Source organism: Mustela putorius, unplaced genomic scaffold (genome assembly GCF_011764305.1).
Source record: "Mustela putorius furo isolate JIRA1106 unplaced genomic scaffold, ASM1176430v1.1 tig00003962_pilon_pilon_pilon, whole genome shotgun sequence".
Taxonomy (NCBI): Eukaryota; Metazoa; Chordata; class Mammalia; order Carnivora; family Mustelidae; genus Mustela; species Mustela putorius.
Window position 1 is genome coordinate 18,452,460 of NW_025422106.1, and position 21,898 is coordinate 18,474,357.

Genomic DNA, 21,898 nt, shown 5'->3' on the forward strand with positions numbered 1-21,898 from the left:
ATCCAAGCCCTCCCCGTACCAAGGACAACCACTCTTCTGACACTCTTCTGTACCATAAAGTAGTTTTGCTGTTTCTTGATCTTCATTTAAAAAAAAAAAATCATACAGCTGAATATGAGATTTTTACTTTGTTTTCAAGTAAATTCCTAAGTTTTATTTGTCACTATTTTGGTAACCTATTTGTAGCTATTTTACAAGGGAAGCAGCTTTTTCATATACTGCCAATCTTCAGGTAACCTGTATAATCTTTTAATAGTGGCTGAGTTACTTAGATCTACGTTCGTGAGGTTATAGTAGCTTATCACAAAATTCGTAAGTAGAATCAGCATCCTGTGCCAAACAGAGCTTCAACTACAAGTTTAAAAACACAGTGTTCTACACAACTGTTTTATCAAATGTATTCCTAACATGCATCCACGGCCCCAAAATTACAAGTGTCCTTGTAAAACTTTACAGTTATTAAATGAAAACGTTTGCCCTTTTAGTAAAGAAGTGTAGATACTAACTGAACTTCACAGTGAGAAGCTAGAGACTAAGGTTAGATTTAACTGTATTGTCTTGGAATTTATAAACATCAGCAAACCTGCCCTGTCTTTCTTTCAAAAAAAAAAGGCATTTGGGATAGGAGGGAGCATTTCATGTTAGCAAAAGTGCTTAGACAACAGCTCGTCATGCTTGAGTATCCTGCTTTAAAAGAAGAACCCTGTGCCCTTTGGTTACGATGTTCATTTTCTTGTTTTAGTCTTAACTCTGTATGTATCCAAATTATGTAATAGAAGGTGAGAGGAAAGGGTAATCGTTTTTTTTTACTTTAGAAATTTTAGCAGTTTTATAATGAAATGAGAATTTGAGCATTATCTTAAAATGCAGAAAGCTAAAAAGGAGAGTGGAAAATCATAAACATTTAAGAGAGAGCATAACGTGAGGAAACCTGTTAGATCGGAGCAGAGCCCGTAAAGAAATAAAGTTTAAAAAGGAGAATAGTGGGGTGCTTGGCTGGCTTAGTAGAGCATGGGACTCTTAATCTCGGGGTTATAAATCCGAGCCCCATGTTGGGTGTAGAGATTACTAAAAAAGAAAATAAGTCTTTAAAAGAAAAAAAATAAATGAAAAGGAGAATAGTGACAAATAGAAAAACTCTTGAAAGTCAGATAAAGGAATCCTAGGATCTGAGCGGGAGGGGACCTTAGAAACCTCGAGTCATCATATTCAAAGCAGGAACCCCCTCTACCACACCCACAGTAGGGGTCCACCTTGCATCGGATCCTGTCCTATCTGCAGGATAGGACATGTGGCCCTCTCTTTCCATGTAGCCCTCTCTTGTTTTGGACAGTGGTAATTATGAGGCATTCGTGCCATAATTCATGCCATAGGCACTAGGAAGGCACTGTCCCACTTTTGAACAAATGGATTTTTAAATATTTTATTTATTTATTTTTGCCAGAGAGAGAAAGAGAGCGAGCATGACCTAGGAGGGGTGGGGCAGAGGGAGAAGCAGCTCCCTGTTGAGAAGGAAGCCTGACACCAGCCTCAGTCCCAGGACCCCAGGATCATGACCTGAGCTGAAGGCAGACACTTAACGACTGAGCCACACAGGCGCCCCCAAACATGTAGATTTAATGACATACTCATTATGCTTTTAGGGAATTAGAAAAGGGGCAGAATGAGTCGTTTCTGATAGGACTTAGATTTTTTACAGCTTTATTGCGATCTAATTGCGTGCATACCACTCCCCATTTTCAAGTATACAAACCATCGGCTTTCAGTGTGTTCACAGAGCTGTAGATCCATCACCACCATCAGTTTTCAAAAAGAAACCCCCAACCCTTAGCTGTCATCCTTCCTAACCTTCCATCTCTTCCAGCCCTAGGCAACCAATAACCTCCTTTCTGTTTCTACAGATTGGCTTATTCTGGAGATTACATGTGAATGAAGTCTTGCAGCGTGGTCCTCTGGGCCTGACTTCTTTGACTCAGCATCATGTTTTTCCACTTATTTCTTCTTGCTGACCAGTTGTATTCCATGGTGTGGATATATCCTATTTTATTTATCGGTTCGTCAGTTAATGGACATTGATGTTGTCTCTGTCATGATTAAAGACTTTCACGCCCAAGTTTTCCTGTGGATATGTCTTCAGTTCCCTTATACACCTGCGAGTGAATTTCTGGGTCAGATGGTAATTCTAGATTTAACCACTAAAGGCCCTGCCAGACTCTTTTCCAAAGTGACTGCATCATTTCATATTCCGACCGTTACGACCCCTTAATGAGGAGGGCTCCAATTTCTCCACATCCTGGCCAGCGTTTGTTATTATCTATCTTTGTTATTATTACCATTCTGGTGAGTGTGAAGTGGTATCTCCCCGGGGTTCTGACTTACGTTTCCCTGGTGACTACTAATGTCAAGCATCTTTTCATGTGCTTATTGGCTATTTGTGTATCTTCTCTGGAGAAATGTCTGTTCAAATCCTTTATTCTTTTTTTTTTTTTGTCTTTTTATTATGGAGATATATATTCTAGATACAGTGTATGTTCTATTCTCTTAGACATACAATTGTGTCCCTTAACAGAAATGTGATATGCAAGACATTTGCTCCTTAGTTTCTGGGTTCTCTTTTCATTTTCTTTACAGTATCTGGGTCACATGTTTTTAGTCCTTTAATTCTTATATGTTTTTGTTGTTTTTCCTGTTGAATTAAATGGTGAAATTTAAACTGTAAAATCCTGTAAATCTGGAGACTGTGAGTCCTTATAGATCTCTGTTCATCCTGGAGAATGGTACATAATCTGTTAAAGAATGTGTCTCCCTGGGCGCCTGGGTGGCTCAGTGGGTTGAGCCGCTGCCTTCGGCTCAGGTCATGATCTCAGGATCCTGGGATCGAGTCCCGCATTGGGCTCTCTGCTCAGCAGGGAGCCTGCTTCCCTCTCTCTCTCTCTGCCTGCCTCTTTGCCTACTTGTGATCTCTGTCTGTCAAATAAATAAATAAAATCTTAAAAAAAAAAAAAAAAAAGGAATGTGTCTCCCAGCCAGCTGCCTCTGCCCCTAGATAGATAATTTCCTGTGGATCATTTGATTTCATTCTTGATGAATATGATGGCTTATTGGTTTGTTTTCTTATAGGTGAATCGATTTAGTAAGGTGGAAGACCGAGCGATTTTTGTCACCGATCGTCACCTCTATAAGATGGATCCCACTAAACAGTACAAGGTGATGAAGACCATTCCTCTGTACAACGTAAGTGTTCTCTGCTTCCTGAAGGATGGAGTCTTAACCTGGTGTTCTTGGACCACTAGTGGGTCAGTAGACTGATCACTACAACCTTTGGAGCTCTAGGGAGCCCATGAATTCCTGAAATTTTATGCCCATCTTGTGTCTTGTACAAATGTACAATTTTCTGTAAGAAGGATCCAGGCATACCTGGCTGGCTTGGTTGGTAGAGCGTGCGACTCTTCATCTTGGGGTCATGAGTTCAGGCTGCCTGTTGGGTATGGAGAGTACTTTAACAAAAAGCCGGGGTGGTGGGGGGGGCGGTGCCTGGGTGGCTCAGTGGGTTAAATCCTCTGCCTTAGGCTCGGGTTATGACCCCAGGGTCCTGGGATCAGCCCCAGGCTCTCTGCTCAGCAGGGAGCCTACTTCCCCGCGCCCCCCCTGCCTGCCTCTCTGCCTACTTGTGATCTCTGTCAAATAAATAAATAAAATCTTCCAAAAAAAAAGGAGAAAGGATCCAAAGTTTCCAATAGATTAATGAAGGCATTTTTAAAAAACAAACATTAAGGACTCCCTATTCTACATAGCCTTTCTCTATTCCTAATCCTACCTACTGCTTAAATGTGGCATATAATATATTTTCTTACTTGCTTTCAAGAGGTTTGTTTTTATAGAGAAATGGAATTAGGAGAAAAACAGTACAGAATTACTTCATGAAAACATTATCTCTCTTTCAGATGTAAAATTTATGTTGTTTCCGGAAGTTCTTTTCACCAGTATATTTTGCCTCTGATCTAAACCCACTCAGTTGTCCTCCAGGGGGTTTTCAAGTTCTGTAATCATTTCTCATTTGAAATACGAAATTTAGTGGATATCTCCTTGAATCTCAATATAAGTTATTTTTTGTTTTTTTTTTTTTTTAATTTTCCTCCTGCTGTACGTGGTCTGCTTTACAAGTGACTGTCTGTTTTAATTCTTCAGAAACATCCTGCTGACTACAAGATCTTTTCGAGAGTCAGGTGATTTTTCTGTCTGCTAGTTCCTAAGGAAGGAGGTCTGTCTGTCCAATAATAGAATCTATGAGGAATATCGTTTCAAGATTATTTTAAATCCTTCTGGTCTCTACAAAAGGGAACAGGAAACATTTTGTTTTGTAGTTCTGTGCTGTTAAATCAGGAGTCCTGTTGATTGTGAGGTACAGAGAAAGCAAACTATTCCTGGCTTTGCTAAATGATTTAGAATATCACTGCAGGGCTGATTATGGGGTCGAGCTTTGTCTCGATTACATGCCCCCCCCCACTGCCACCCTGTACACACACATGCATCTCTTTCTCCCTTTCAATAGAAAGGCTAGTAGATTGCAGCTAAGAAGAAAATGATATTCTAAGACATTCTTGGTTGTATATAGTCTTCTTAGCAAATGCTTGTAATCTCACATATCAATCATCATTTAAGCCTAATCACTGCAATCTTAAAGTAGGAGATGAAGGAAGGTACGGGAGAAAATCAGATTTTGTCAAAGTCAAATGAAGTGTGGAACCAAACAAAACATGAATTGTGACCAGCGTTTTATTTCTTTACCTTTTATTGAAAGGGAGATCAATCAAAGCACTCGATATAAATTAAATAAATAGCTAAACAACTCTTTGAACTGAAGTTATTTTCCCAAACTACCATCCTTTTTCATGTTGACTGGCGTGTATTTATAGTCACTGTTCCCCTTCACCAGTATCATTGTTGTTAGTGTTATCAATAATATCATCTAATATAAAAATTAGTGATGTTTAACAGTTGCAGTAAAAGTAAGCAATGTCAACCGAATGGGCACACACGGGGCACCTGGGTGGCTCAGTGGGTTAAGCCTCTGCCTTCTACCCAGGTTATGGTCTCAGGGTCCTGGAATTGAGCCCTCCATCGGGCTCTCTGCTTGGCAAGGAGCCTGTTTCCTCCTCTCTCTCTGCCTACTTGTGATCTTTGTTAAATAAATAAATAAAATCTTAGGAGGCCAATGCCTTATCCATTAGTCCACTGGGGCTTCTTAAATAAATAAAATCTTAAAAAAAAAAAAAAAAAGAATGGGCACACACTATCACAGACGTTGTCAGTACTCTGCCCATGTCCTCCTATATTCCCTTATTTCTGGGCACCCCAGCCTCACTTTCATCAGTCAACATTCTTGTCAAAAGCCTTCCCTTAGGCTGCCAGAACTCACTTTGCCTTCAGCTTACCCACAGTGGTAGCTCATTTAACACTGGGTCCCACTGGCTATCTTCCCACACCAAACCACCTCCCCACACCCTTGCCAGTGCCCCTGCACCTTCCAAATCAGTCCTCTGGGTTTATCAGCCTTTCTCTTGGGATCTGCTTTTGGCAGAAACCAACCTCAGAGGAGTGGCTGCCTCTTAAGGAAGGGGCCAGGCTGAATGGGCTGGGGGACTTCCAACCATATCTATAAAAATGTTTTTGAGTTTGAAACAAATATGGCAAAATAGTTAAGTGTTGAAATTGAAAACAGGAGTCTTTATTATTTTATTCTTTATACTGTTGGCGTGATCGGAATATTTTGAAATTAAAACACAGCTTAAGACGGGAACTTTTAACAATGGATAATGCTAGTAAGAGTAGTGCAGAAAGTGGGAAGGGAGAAAGGACATAATGTCAGTTTTAGCCATGCTGAGTTTCAGGCACTGGTGAAACTTGGAAGTGTACATTCCACAGATAAATTGGAAGGCCAATATTATGGGGGAAGGGGGAAGAATTCAGCGCTTAAAATAAAAACTTAAGAGTGGATCCATGTATAATTGGAGGCTGAAATTATGCGTCCAGAGAGAGAAAGGGGCCAGATGATTCGAGAACATTCCCTGTTAAACGGTGGGGAAAGAATCGCTGAAGGAAATGGAGTAAGAAGGAAATCTCTCAATGGGCCTCCATGTGCTTCTCTCTTTCCTGCGCTGAATGAGCGGTAGCTTCCCTTCAGTTCCATAGGTTATGAATTATTCTAGGAAAGAAGAGAACTATAGGAACGCCGTGTTGTAGAATCAAGTTGGAAAGTTTTCAGAAGTGAGAGTAGTTGGTAAGAACAGACAGCTGAGGGTCCCACACTCCTCCTTCTGCACAGGCTCCTTTCCTGTCTCACTTAAGCTTTTCTGGCTCCAAGGAACAGATTGTGACCATACACTCTCTTGAGTAATGTTTTGTTTTTAATGAGATTACACATGGTAGTAAGGGAGAAGAATCTTGCAAAGACCCAAGAAATGCTACCATTCAGCGGTTAAGGCAGCCTTCGGGGCCTGTGTTATCCCGGAGCCCCCTGAGCAGCACGAGTGCGTGGAGAGTCGAGGGGAGAGTCGAGGGCCTGCCGCTTCCTGGGGCTCTGCTGCTCTCTTGAGCGTCTTCCTCCTGCCAGTCACCGTCCTTGCCAGACAGCACAGGCTAGCGCAAGGCTAGGGTCTACGTCAGCCAGCCCAGTAGACCACTGGGGTGTCCTCCTGCAGGAACATATGGAGCACAGTCTCCAGATGAGTCCTCACCATGGCAACTGGTTCTGCTTGACCCACATCGGTACTGCAGCTCCTTCCCAAGCACTTGTTAGTCTGCACGTATCTTCTTCCCTGACTTTTCCTAGTGTGGCATGGATAATTACTACAGCTCATTTAGGACATGATTGATCTCTTCCCTCTACAGTCTTTGGCCACTGTCCTTAGGCCCAAGTCATTTTTGACCTTGGTCACAGAGCTCGCTGGGGGTGGTCATCAGGAGAGAAGTGCTTCAAATAGGCCAGCTTCATCAGGCATCCGTGGGGCCTTGGACCCTTCCCACCTCCTGTTCCGGCCTCCAGGATTCCAGTTCTTGTCAAACAGGACCTGGCTCGCGCTCACGGATGCCCGTCACGGGTGAGAGTTTCAGCGAGGCTCTCGTTTGGCTCTGTGTCTGATCAGCTTCTAAACCTGGTCTTCGCCAGGGCTTTTAACTGCTTCCAGCCGGCAACGCGGGGTGAATATTTGTTGTTTTCCTAATGCACCGTAAAAAGTACTGAACCGGTTTACTGTCTTTACACCTCCCAACCCATTGAACTTGTGTAAAGCAGTAGTAGCACCTAAGTGTCCCAGGCCTTAATGCTAATGGGCATATCAGCCAGCGTCCAGGGGCTCGGCTGTAACGGTAAGTGACCGCTTCCCCCCTACAGACCCCGCTGGCTCTGTGTGCTGGGGAAAGAGCGCCTCTTCCTCGCTGACAGGCTGAAGCAGGGCCACGTCCCCTCTGAGACTGGTTTCCGGCAGCATCCTTGTGCTCATTTCTTCCTGCTAGATCTTAAGGTGCGATGAACAGAGACTTAAGGAGACTCACTTAATGGGCAGTTATGCCTGGGTTAGAACAGCAGTGTGGGAATTGCCTTCACTGGGGGTTTCAGACCGCTGTGACGCTATTTTCTCATTACAGCATGTACAATCTCAGTGACTCAAGTCTTCCTTCAATAAGTGATCACTGAGGACTCGTTATGTGCCATACCTATGGGTATTATGGCATGGAAGGGTCAAAATGGTCCGTTTCTGCCCTTATGAAACTTTGGTGGCGAGTAGCAGACTTTGGGCTTATGTGTAAATGTGCATGTACACGTGCATGTATATACGCACACGCGTCATATAATCCATCAGCAGGGGAAAAGGAAGACACAGACTAGGGAGGGAAGATAGAAGCTGTGAGAGGTGTTGTAATTACAAATAGGGTGATTGGGCCTCACTCTGAAGCTGACATTCAAGCGGAGACATGAAGGAGCTAAGAAATGAGCCAGATGTTTAGTTGGAGGGAAAGTATTTGGGGCATAAGGAAGAGCAGAGACACAGAGACATGAGCAGGAAGGAAAGAGCCTTCTGGGGGCTGGAAATGACCAGCTCCATGGCTTGAGCTGGTGGTGGTCACACTTGGGTATGCATGTATTCAAATTCATCGGGCAGTTTCCTTGAGATATGTGTGCCCTGCTGAATGCACGTTATATATACCTCAGTGAAGGGGGAGGAGAGGGGCGCCTGGGTGGCTCAGTTAGTTGAGCATCTGCCCTCAACTGAGGTCATGATCCGGGCTCAAGTCCCTGCTCAGCAGGGAGTCTGCTTCCCCCTATGCCTCTGCCCCTTCCCACCGCACTCGTTCCCTCTCGCTCTGCACTCTCTCCTCAAATAAATACATAAAATCTTTTTAAAAATAGAATCTAAAAAAAGGTGGTGGGGGAAGAAAGCTATCTGTGAAGGAAGACCGAGGAGGAAGGGTAAGCCAGAGAGAAAGGTGAAGTAAAGGAGGCAGGTGATCATTGAAGCCCAGGGAGGATCTGGACACCTGATACACAGACCATTACCATCCAGTGTGTGAAACACCTACAGTCACGTTTGTTTTCTCCTCTGTCTGAAGAAGAGTACGCCCCAGTCCCTTGAGCTCGGAGAGGCAGCCCTCTGCTGTTCCTCGGGGGAGAAGAAGCTGCTAACTAAACCAGAGTAGCCACTTGATTTCAGGGAAGCCAGTGATCTCGGGGATGGCCCCAGGTGGAGATCTTTGCACTGTACCTCTGTTACATACCCTCTGTGTCCTTCATATTGATCAGATGTGCTTTTTCTCATTTTTTCCCAGGTCAGTTTTGCTAGAGACCTATTTTGTTGATTTCATTACCTTTTCATTGACCTCTGCTCTTTTTTTTCTTCTCCAGTCTCTAGATTTACTCTGTTGGTTCTTTTTTCTAGCTTTTTGAGTTGAGGGATTAGCTGCTTTTGTTTCTAAATTTTAGTTTTTATAAAATGCATCAAAGATGATCCATTTGTGTTTAGGAATGGCTTGAGCTGAACGTCACGTGTTACAATATGTGTTATTGTCCTTGTTCAGTTCTAATTATTTTGTCATCTCCATTGTGAGTTCCTTAAGCGTGGGTGTTTTAGTGGTATGTTTTCAAATTACCACGTATATGTTAATGTGTGGTACTTGCGTGTGTATTTTCTAGAGGAGGGAGGGAAGTCCACAGACTTTAAGTTCTTTGATTGCTTGTGAGAAAATCTGTTTCATGTATATTTTAACATCAGCAACATCTCAGGAGGCTGTTACCCTGCAGTCAACATTCTGTACTGGCCATATCCCTAAATTATTTTTTAAAGATAAGAATTCATCAGATCATCATCTGTTGTATCGTTCTAGTGAGTTTCTGTTAAATTAAAAGCAAAACATGTTGCAGAATTAAAAACAGTCTTTCAGGGCACCAAGGTGGAACATGTTGCAGAATTAAAAATAGTCTTTCAGGGCACCGAGGTGGCTCAGTCAGTTGAGCATCTGACTCTTGATTTAGTGCAAATCATGCCCTCAGGGTCATGAGTTCAAGCCCCCACACAGGGCCCCACGCTCAGTGTGGGGCCTGCTTGTCCCTCGCCCTCCGCCCTCCTCCTCTCCCCACATGATCTCTCATGTTTCTGCACACACTCTCTCTCTCTTTAAAATAAAATCTTTTTGAAAAAAAGGACTTAAAAACACTTAAAGAGAACTAAAATTAAAAAAGACAGAAAACAACAAATTCAAGGTAACCATTTTTCACTTTATGGCTTGGAAATCTTCTCTCTCCCATTGCCCCATTATGTACTCCTAAACCATCTTTCTAACAGGTCAGAACAATATTATTAATAACTTGTGTCAATATACACAACAGCCCTAGTCCAATTTCTCTTTGAAATGAGTGTCTGAACAAGAACTTAATGTATCTTTGCTGTTTTATTCCATGTTTGGTGACAGCTTCCCATAAGAATAGAGATTTTCAAACTTTTTCATGAGACTTGGGGTAATTTAAGTAAATCTGAGATCACTGGATTAGCAAACCCTTGGGATATCTTATTGGCATGTGGTGTACCCCCCACCAGCTGTTCACGTCTGGGGAAGTATTTTAACTTTCTTAGTGACAGGCATGCAGAAAAGCACACAGATCTTAAGGGTAGAACTTGGTGAATGATCACAAAGTGAATTCACCCATGTAACCATCCCCAAAGTCAAGATACAGGCCATTAATCGGCTTGTATCTTCAGCTTAGGTCATGAGCTCATGACCTCACACGTGTTCCCTCCAGGTCACTATCTCTTCCTTCCTTCTCAAAGACATCATTTTGCTCATTTCAAACTTCATTCAAATGAAGTAAAACATATCCCTTTTTGTGTGGCTTCTTTCAGCATGATATATTTGTGACATTTCTCCGTGTTATTTCATCTAGCTCTAATTTGCTCATTTTCATTGTTCTGTAGTATTTCCTTATGAAAATATACCACAGTCTGTTTATCCACTCCTACATTGATGGATGTTTGAGATTTCTTTTTAATTCTTGTACATATTTTTTACTGTTTACATGCATACATTTTCACTGGACAGATACCCAGGAGTGAAACTCTAATAGATGATTCCAGGTTTCCAAAGCATCTGCACTGGCTTACGCCTCCACCAACAACGTGTGACAGGTCCAGTTGCTCCCATCTCCTCCCCAGTACCAGCTACGGACAGTCTTTTAAATGTTCACTATGTTGGTAAGGTATGAGGTAGCTCCACATTGTGGAGGCTTTGTCCAGCTTTCTTGAGATATAAATGACATGTAACATTGTTTCTGTGTAAAGTATACAGCGAGTGGATTTGATACATGTTACACAGTGATCTCTGCCATCGCCAATAGTTCCATCCCATCACATAGTCACCATTCTTTTTCGTGGTGAGAGTATTTAAGGTTCTACCCACTTAGCAACTTTTAACACAGTATTATTAACTATCATCACCATCGCTGTTCAGTAGTTTTCTAGAACTTACTCGTCTTAAACTGGAAGTTTGTGCCCTCTGTCCAATATGTCCCATTTCCTCTACTCTCCAGCCACTGGTAACCACCACTCCACTTTCTGTTTCTATGCGTTCCGCTGCCTTAGATTCCACATATAAGTGAGATCATATAGTATTTCTTCTGTAAAATCATACAGTATTTTTTTTTCCATTTGGGTGTGATGCCCTCAGGATCCATCCTAGTTGTTACAAATGGCAGGATTTCCTTCTTCCTCGTGGCTGAATAATATTCCATTACATATATATGCCACATCTTTATCTATTCATTTGTTGATAGATACAGATTGTGGTTTTTATTTGCACTGCCTTATTACTAAGAAGGTCTAGCACCTTTTTGTATGTTTATGAGTCATGGACACCTTTTGTTGAAATGCCTGCTCAAATCTCTTGCCCATTTTTGTATTCAGTTGTCTTTTAAAAATTGATTTCTAGTTCTTTCTATAGTCTGCATAAGTGGCCATTGACAGTTAAAAAAAGTTGCAGATATTTTCTCTGACTCTGTGGCTTGACTTTTCATTCTTTGAATGGTGTCTTGGAACAAAATGTTTTACTTTAATGTAGTTCAACTTACCACCTTTTTTCTTTGAGGTTGATGCAGTTTTGTTTTTGTTTAAGAAATCACTCCCTATCCCAAGGTCATGAAGGTATGCTCTTCTGCTATATTCTATGTTGATATATATACCTAGTATATTGGTTTATGTATTCTGGTATATTCTGTATTGGCATTTTATCTGGTGTATTCTCTTCCAGTATATTCTAAAGCACTTCATTGCTCTACCTTTCCCATTGACATGCACAGTCCACCTAGAATTGATTTTTGTGTCTATGTGAGGCTATAGGCATTCACGTTTCCCCATGTGGATACACTGGCATATCTAGATCCTTTCCCTTCAATTTCACCTTCCTCCCAACATAATGTTCTCACTATCTTCATTCATATGAATGGAAAGAGGATGGTGGTAGAGCAGATCTCATTCAAAAGCAGCAACTTAACATTTAATCATTTTCTTTATCAAATGTCAGATTCCTTCGGGAGTCTGACAGATTCAGAAGTGAATGAAACCCATATACCCTGTCATGGGGCAGTCACCACTCCACTGTGGTCCATGTGACCATGCCTGAGTCCAGTATGCCAAGTCTTTGGATTCACCTGGAAAAAGCTGAAGTCTGTATTTTATGTAAGTCTCCTGATTAAATGTCATGCAAGCCAAGTAAAACACATCTGTAGGCCCTGGTTAGCCCACAGCGCACCTCTTTGCTCCTCCTATTAAAAAAAGATCTCGGGGCACGTGCGTGGCTCAGTCAGTTAAATGTCTGCCTTCAGCTCAGGTCATGATCCCAGGGTCCTCGGATCGAGCCCCACATAGCCTGCTTTTCCATCTCCCTCTGCCTGCTCTCCCTGCTTGTGCTCTCTCACTCTCTCCCAAATAAATAAAATCTTAAAAAAAAAAAAAAGGGATCTTTACTTGTCATTTATTTTAAATGAGCTATACCCACATGTCTTGGCCTCTTCCATGTCAAACTTTAAAAAGTCTACAATCTATGGTATGTTTTCTTTTTAGATTTTACATAGCAGAAACAGTAGAAACACTAACCATTTCTTGCTTAGAAAAAAGCTATAACTGAGTGTGAGCTTTAGAAGGATACATTTTCTACTTCAATTGCCAAGAAAGAAAAAGAATAAAGGAAAACTTTGGTAGAGAAGTCTTTCTTTTCTTGTCTTGAGAACTTCCTGCCTCCTCAGAGTTCAATGCTAATCCCATCCCTCTGACTTTGCATTATGAAATTTTTAAAATGTATAGAGAAGTTGAAAGAATACCTTTTAGGTATTAGGGAATACCATAATGCTCTCTGCCTAGATTCACCGAGTGTTTGTTTTTTGCTGTATTTGTTTTATCTCTCTTTGATGATGCTTTGCTGCTAAAATAATCCTGTATGCATTCTCCTAAGAATGAGGACTTTCTCCTTCATAACCTCAATACCATTTTCATATCTAAGAAAATAACATTTCCATAATATCATCTGATATCCAGCACATACTCAAATTTCTTCATTTGTTCCAAGAATGTCTTATACCTATTTTTAAAAATACTACCCAGGTTCGTAATTTAGAGTTACACCTCTTTTCGTCCAGAACTGCACCTCCGCACACTGCCTTTTTTTTTCAGGATGTTGACTTTTTAAAATGGCATTATTACATTTTGATTTGCTATAATGGCTGAATTATTACTCCCCCAGAATTCATTGGTTGAAGTTCTAACCCCCAGTACTTCAGAACAGTGGCTGTGTTTGGAAATTGGGTCTTCAAAGAAGTAATTAGGTTACAACGAGGTCATGAGGGTGGGCCTTAATCTGGTTTGACCGGGATCCCTATTAGAAGAGACAAGACTCAGTGAGGATGGAGAGAGAAGGCACCCAGCCCCAAGTCAAGGAGAAAGGCCTCAGAGGAACCACACCCTTCCACACCTTGATCTTGGACTTGTGGTCTCCAGAACTTGTTTTAAGCCATCCATTCTGTGGGCTCTTTTTGGCTGCCCTAGTAAGCTAAAACATTTACTTACCATAGAATTCACCCATCGTAAGGTACCATTCAGTTACTTTTAATAAATTTACCCGGTTGTGCAAACATGACCCAATCTGATTTCGGAACATTTCCATCACCTCAGAGAGTTCTCTCATGCTCATGGGCGGTAAATCCTCACTCCCAACCTCAGCCTCTCCTTCTGCCTTTTCTAGAAACTTGACATACACGGACTTCTGCAGCACATATTCTGTGTGTGGCTTCCTCCACTCAGTGTGTTCTTGGGGTTCATCTAGGTTGTACCTTGTGTCGTTGGTTCGTTCATCTCACCGCCGAGTCATACTCCATTGCATGGGTAGACCGTATTCATTTCTCCACGCACCAGCAGACGGACATCTGGCTGCTAGGTGCATTTGCATGTAAGTCTGTATAGGCATATGCTTTTATTTCTCTCAGATGGCTATCTGGGAGGGAAATTAGTCCATCATACGACATTTGTTTAAATTTGTAAGAAACTACCAAACTTTTCCAAAATGGCTGCTCCCTGCTACATTCTCCCCGGCGCATGGGAGTTCTGGTTTCTTCACATTCCCTCCAACATGTGGTATGCGTGACATTGACTTTATAGAGTCCGGAACTGGTCTTGTCCAGATTTGTCTGTTTCCTCTTCATTCATTTAATTTGTTCTCCTACCCCCTGTATTTTCTATTAACCAGAAGTTAAATCAGGAGGTGTTGATTTTATTGTCAGTAGGCTTCCACATTCTTGAGATGATACCCTGCACCTCAACAAAGGCAGCATAAGTACAGCCAACTCTGCCTTGTGGCTAGTCTTTGGATGTTTCATTGTACGCAGGCCACAGTTACGTTTCCTCTGCTGAGGTCTAAATTTCTGACCGCTTGTAGAATAGATACCCTGTGTTTTCCTGTGAACACCTAGAATTTAGCATAAAAATAAAGATAAATATCACCATCAAATAATTACATACTGATACATTACCCATCACTATACCAATACCTGTTATTTTCCGTTTCTTTTCCCAGTCTGTTTTCATAACCAAATTCTTCCAGTACTTTCTTCCTGGTTTTTTTAAGTTTTTACATTTTATTCATCCTCTCATGAAAAGTCTGGAGTCTACATAGTCCCTGCAGATCCGCAGAGTCACCCCAGAATTTTTACTCCTTTGTGCCAGCACCAGTGTTGGCCCTCAGAGTCCCCCTCCCTCCTTCATTCCGTTCTTGTGTTCCTTTTGCTATTTTCTTGAGGTCTTTTTTCTTCCCATGTAGGCGATGTCTTGCAAGTCTATGTTTGGGTTCATTTTCCTTCTGTAATCCAAAGAATCATAAATTGTGCCAAAGCCAATTGGCTTGCCACCACCAAAATGCATTCTGAATCTAAATACAAAGATGACATCTGGTGTGGTCTTGTATGTTTTGGCCAGTTTTTCCCAAATTTCTGTCTTAGGTACTGTTGCCTTTCTGGGTAGAGGACCTCGATGACCATTTGTTTCTTGCTGAAGTCGTCAGTTGCTCATGAACTTCCCGGTTCAGACAGTTACTGTGTTCTTCATAGTGGCGGTTAGTCCTCAGGCAGCCAGGGAGGGAAAGCTTGATATTTCTTATTTATTTCTACAACTGTTAGCTCCCCAAGTCCCAGCAGCCACTGATCGTTCTACTGACTCTGTAGTTGTACCTTTTCTAGAATACCACATAATTGGAATCTTACACTTTGTAACCTTTTCAGATTGGCTTCTTTAACTGAGCAAGAGGTATCTGAGGTTCTTGCGTGTCTTTCTGTGGCTCATTTCTTTTTATCACTGAATATTCCGCTGTGTGGATGTGCTGTGGTTTGCTTACCCATCTGCCTACTGAAGGACATCTTGGTTGCTTCCGGTTTGAGGCCATTATGAATAAAGCTGCTAAATATTCACATGCAGGTTTTTGTATGGACACCAGTTTTCAAATCATCTGGGTAAATACCTGCCCATGTGATTGCTACATCGTGTGGCAAGACTAAGTTTGGCTTTTTATGCACTGCCAAATTGTCTCCCAGAGTCGCTGTACCATTTTGCATTCCTGCCGGCATGAATAAGCGTTTATCTTCACCAATGTTTGCTACTATGAGTTTGTTTCGATTGTAGCCATTCTAACAGACGTGTAGTAGTATCGAGTATTCCTGTCACCCTAAACTCCGTAACTCGGCACACCCAGGGCTCCCAGTTAATCTCTACAGGAATACCTCCCCATTCTCTGTCATTAATTGGTTTATGTTCAAGAGAGAAAGACTTGAGGCACCTGGGGGGCTCAGTGGTTTGAAGCCTCTGTCTTCAGCTCAGATCATGGTCTCAGGGTCCTGGGATCGAGCCCCGCATCGGGCTCTCTGCTCTGCAGGGAGCCTCATTCCCCCTCTCTCTCTGCCTGCCTCTCTGCCTACTTGTGATCTCTGTCTGTCAAATAAATAAATAAAATCTTTTTAAAAAAGAAAGAAAAGAAAAGAAAGACTGATCTTCCTGCAAGCCTAAACAAAATGTGATTAAAACATAAATTCGGTACCTTTTTTCTTTCCCATTAGCAAAAACTATGCATCTGGTTTATCATTTAGCAATGATTTCAGTCATTCTCTGTAGGAAGTATAAAAATAGGAAATCATGACAGGTTTTTGAGATGAGTTTCAGCAAACCCTGTTCTCACAAATGGCATGGTCGAGTAATTATAAACAACAGTCTGAGAATGAGACATTCAAGTTACAAGTGACCCCTTTCTTAGCCACAGAGTGGCTTTCTTTGTATGAAGAGTCAGAATTGGGATAGGGTTTCAGCCAGCTGGATTGTGTGTTACTGTCAGATTAGCCTCATCCCCCTTGAGTCCCTATCTACACTGTATTCATAAGTTGTAATATTGAAGTAAAGCATTTCCAGCGTCAGGAAAGGTTAAAATTTTTTACAGGGGATAGGAGGGTCAGAATTTGAATGTTTTGCAAAGTTGGGAGACTCAGGGTTGCTCAGGTTGATATGGAGAACAGACAAGAAGTAACCTACCTAATTAGTAATGTTGTATACAGAACTTTAGTCACAGCCTCTTTAACTCTGAGAATCATCCTAGAGAGATCACTATAAATGACTGGAAAAGATCGCACCCCATGGCTGAAGCAAGTCACCATCGATGAGCTTGTGCCGTATGAGTTCACAGGGACATGGGCTCACCCCAGCCAGCACTCAGGGAGCTGGTTGCCAAGACCAAGTTTAATTTGCGTAAACATAAAATCTGTTCACTGGTTTCAAGGGAGACCACAGAAACTGAAGCATTTAACCCAACCTAGGCTAAAACGCTTCTTGCCCTTTTGTTGGTGAATTGTGCTTGTTTTGCTTGGCTGGTTTGAAGAACGTTTCAGCCTGTCTACTAATGCTGTTTGATAGAGTCCCTTTTAATCGGTGTGGGCTTGATGGCCAGGGAAGTAGCCAATTAATTACACAGACACCTCCTTTAATTCTGTGGAGAATACAGGCAAGCAGGGGCGAGAAGAAAGACAATGAAGTGATGTGAATGTTTCGTAGAGGTAAATGGGTTGTAATTATGCCAGGCTTCATGCATTATTACTCTATCTGATGGTGACTCGCTAGAAAGCTATCATTTCATTTGGAAGATGGATTGTCCTTGTAATGTGTACAGGGGTGAGCCCTGCTGAAATCCATCGCTGTGGGCTCTGCTCCCCATCACCATTTCTAAAACACCCTACCCTCATGGCAGCGTCCCAGGAGAAGGTGTTTCCATGGCAATCTCAATGAAGGCGGTCAGCTGACGTCTGGCACCGCCGGAGCTGCTGTACGCCAGCCTACTCCCCTCTCTCCTCCCTCGAGCCTCTAAACTGTATTTATTAGTCTTCTTTAATGGAAAGTATATAACTCCTTAATGACAGACGTGGAGTGGCACTCAGGTTTATTTATTTATGTAGGCAATAAATTTACCGTCCTAATTAATTCTCAGCAGGTCCCAGAATCTGTGTTATTTCAAACATCATGTGCAAACATTTATATTTTCGCCTGTTACAACAAAGAGAGTTGCTTAGTAATATTAGATATTTGGAAACCTCCATTCTTAGAAAACAGTGATATCTCTGTTAAAGAAGAATTTTTAGAGATACAGATATTAAGGTTTCAGTTTAATTTTTCAAGAATCCTTTCTTGCTCTGCTGGTTTGGACAATGAAACAGTCTTTCCACTTTCCTTATAATTTTTTTTTTTAGCACTCAACGATTTTATTATTGGATTTGAATGAGCTATGTGGCTTGAAAATACTTCTAAGAAATGGGACATTTAACGCTGTTCTCTAATTTGCTCTTTTAATAAGAGAGGAAGAAGTCAGAATCTCAGAGCTACCCAACTGGTTGTTTTCCTGACATGCGTTTAGACGTAAATGCCTTTTGTCACATCGGTTAGAGACCACCACTTATGTTAAACTACTAAGCAAACTGATTTATTATGTCAAAAGTCAGTGCTCTGGGGCACAAGGTAGAGTCCATTTTCGTCAGTACTATACTTGGAAATTTAATTACAAATGTAAAAGATGCACTAAATCAGTATCTGAAAGCAACAATCATTAGACCGAATTTATGACTCCTTTAAAAAGCTATCTCGTTAGGGAAACAAAAAGCCTTTAAACCACTAAAGTACAAGAAAATTAGTACAGCACCGCCATATTTATCCAGAGATCAGATTGCCAGGAACGAGATCCTTTTAAAGCCAAGCCCTAAGTGGAGGCATACACATAAAAGGATCTCTGCCTTTGCAGACGTAGATGTCACTAAGCCAAAGCAGCAGTGTGCTTCCTTTTACATGAGCGTCTTATCAGAGCTGTCATGTGCACTGAACATTTCCAAGCACCTACTGTGCGCCGTGCGTTTGCACTAGCAATGCAAGAGCACATCTCACAGTTTGCCCTCGAAGCCTCCTGGGCTGGTGGGTGAGGCAAAGAAGTGAACCAGCCCCTCCAGCGCAGGCCAGTAGCAGCCGTGTTACCTGCGCAGGCCAGTGGCAAACCAGGGTACCTGTCTCTCAGGAGGAGACCTCCCCTTGGGAAGGGGAAGTAATCCACCCAAGGTCACAAAGCTCACAGGGAGTAGAGCCGGCTTCACACACTCGTCTGTTACCCCATACCCTTGGAGACCTTGGACTCATAACCCCGATGGTGAAATGCCGCCACCTCCTCCTCCTTGTGACAAACAGCACATGCAACTAAAATCCTATTTTTAAGAAGAGGAAGGATGGGGCACCTGGGTGACTCAGTCAGCTAAGTGTCTGCCTTCAGCTCAGGTCATGATCCCAGGGTCCTGGGATCAAGCCCCACATCAGGCTCCCTGCTCAGCAGAGAGTCAGCTTCTCCCTCTCCCTCTGCCCCACCCCCAGCTCCTGCTCTCTCTCGCTCTTTCTCTCTCTCCCTCTCTAATACATAAATAAAAGAAGAAGAGGAAAGAAATCACACAACTAGCATTTGTCACGTACCTGATGCCGAGCATTTATTAAGTGATTTAAGTCTGGTCTATCTCCATTTTTATAAGAATCCTGTGCAAGGACTTAAGTATCATTTTATAAATGAAGAGACCAATTCTCATATTTTGCAAGGTTTTACAACAGATTTTCTAGACACAAAAGCCCGAGTGACTTAGTTGCCTAGAATGGTCTCTTGCTTTCTCTCTCCCATTTCCCTTGTTTATTTATGTCTTTCTCACAATAACAATAATTGCTTTTTAAAATATTTCATCTTAACCTTTTACAGATAAGTGACTTGTAGGCCCTGGGGATCCTGCGGGAAACTGTGTAGTGAAGACTAGAGCTTGAGTGTTGGCTGTGTTCTGCATGTCAGAGGCTCTGGAGCATGGTCCATGGGGACACAAAACAGAAAAAAAACCCTTTTGTTTCATTTCCGTCAGAACGAAGAAAAACCCACAAACCAGCACCTTTGAAGGGAGCTGCCACTTTGTACTTTTATTTGCACAACTGTTTCTTTCTTAATTGCAGTTTTGTCTGTTCCAAGAAGAAACCAATAGGGAAAGACACCACAGTCTCACATAAGCCAGAAAAAAAAAAAAAAAAAAAACAGAAAGGCATGTTTTGATTGCTAACCTGATACTTGGAAGATTTGAATTTGACTTTATTTACTTTAAAGCCAAATCAAAAATGTCAGTAGCTCTTTGACTCAGGGGTTCTCAATCTTGGCTTCAAGATGGAATAAATGTGTAAAAATTCTGATATCCAGGCCGCACCCCAGACCAATGAAATGGAATCTGCGGGGGTTAGACCTGGGGCATCAGCATGTGTTTAAGCCCCCAGCTGAGTGCACTGTGTGATCGGGTCTGAAAACCACTGATATAATTATTCTTTTCCACAAATATTCTTACATGTGTTATTCAGGCTATTTCTCAGAATCATCCGGCAAAAGTTGGACTTACCCCAGATTTCAGTTCTACCACTGTATTTGTGTGTGTGCATACACGACAGAGACGGACACAAGGAGGGAGAAGAGGAGGGGGACAGCATGTGTGTGTATGCTCTTTCTAGAAAGCTGTGAGATCTTGTCCTCTGCACCAAAAATTAAATCTTCTTTTGAAAGATTTTGTTTATTTATTTATTTATTTATTTGAGAGAGAGAAAGAGAGAGAGGTTGAGCATGAGGTGGGGAAGGGCAGAGGGAGAAGCAAGCTCGCAGAGCAGGGAGCCCGATGTGGGGCTCAACGCCAGGACCCTGGGATCATGACCTGAGCTGAAGGTCGACACTTGACCAACTGAGCCACCCAGGTGCCCCCAAAATTAAATCTTCTTTAAGATACTGACTGTGGTCATACGTTTGAGGACTGTTTTATTGGAAGATTCTCCTTAAACAAATATAAGTATATGCAAGTGTAGTATAAGATAATAAAATCACATCACAGCTGATGACTTTCACCCCTTACAGTGGACATCAGCATACACTATCTCACCTGACCCTCCCCACATCACTGGGAGGCAGCCTGTACTTGGTCCTGAACTTAATAGGTATTAAATGAACTTGTTTCTCTATTATTGGTTGAACTCCAGAGCAAACTTTTTGTACACTGAATTATTATAATGAAATTCCAGGGCACCCCAGGGAGTATCTGATTCTCTGATATAACAGGCATAAGAAATATTTCACTTTGCTGGAATTATATCTAAATAAAAACATCTTTACAATACGCCAAGGGTGGGTGTACCTCTAGTGGAATAAGTTAGGTCAACAAGTTCAGGATCCTCTCTCCTGACTTGGCTGAATTATTTCTTTGATTCCTGTAGATGGATCAGTCCTTTGCTCCTTAGAAAGCCACATCTGAGGACTGCTTTCACGTCTCTGGTCCACTGTGCCATCACCCTTGCACATGGCTTGTTGGGTTGTGGATATATCTATCTTGCATTTGGAAAGTAGTAATATGCTATAACTGGTAACAGATGAAAGGTGGGGGAGGGGGGTGTTGCCTGGGTGGCCTAGTGGGTTAAGCCTCTGTCTTCAGCTCAGGTCATGATCTCAGGGTCCTGGGATTAAGCCCCGCATCGGGCTCTCTGCTCAATGGGGAGCCTGCTTTCCTCCTCTCTCTCTCTGCCTGCCTCTGCCTACTTGTGATCTCTCTCTTTCTCTTTGTCAAATAAATAAATAAATAATATTATTTTAAAAAAAAAAAAAAAAGGATGGAAGAGAAATCTCATCCCAGTGGGTTATGGCAGACACAGGTGGTGGGGAGTTTGTTGAATTCATACCCCATTTTAATGATAAGGCGCACCTCAGGGGGAGTGTTGAAGCCTGAAATAAAATACACATAAACAAGCCTGAAACAATGCATGGAAAGTCCTTAGCCTAGTTCTTGACATGCAGCAAAATACTCAATAATTGTAAGCTGCTCTTAGCCCCCTTGCAAACCATCAATCCCAGGCCTGTGGAATCCAGAGGAATAGGATAAAGTCACCCTCCATTCCTCACTGTTCATTCTTCCTTCTTGTTTTTCATTCTGCCTACAATGTTCTTCTCCCTCGTGCCTGCATGGGGTCCCTGCCCCCAAGTAACCTCAAAGGGGTTTTCTAGAATGATACCGCCCAGACATCTCTATGCCTTCACATTGCTACTTTATTCTTCTTCATAGACCATGTCACCCCCGTCACATTGCACACTTGTTGACAGCCTGGTTCCCCCAGAATCCCCATTATCAGAGTTTCCATGAGAGAAGGGGCATGGACTCTTGTTACTATGATACATACAGTAGGTGCTCAATAAGTCGGTGTTCCCGGATGAGTTGGAGGAGTCAAGACTGGAGAGGGAGAAAGCAATTAAAAAG

General features: G+C 42.2%; 1 protein-coding gene across 2 annotated transcripts in view; it reads left to right on the forward strand.

The window, feature by feature from the left end:
• The window catches only part of MYO1D (myosin ID), a 340,193-nt gene that overhangs the window by 204,572 nt on the left and 113,723 nt on the right, over positions 1–21,898 (forward strand). For both annotated transcript variants that reach the window (XM_004747082.2, XM_004747083.3), the window contains one exon: positions 3,121–3,234. In XM_004747082.2, the coding sequence (XP_004747139.1) occupies positions 3,121–3,234 (114 nt within the window). The remainder of the gene's footprint in view (positions 1–3,120; positions 3,235–21,898) is intronic.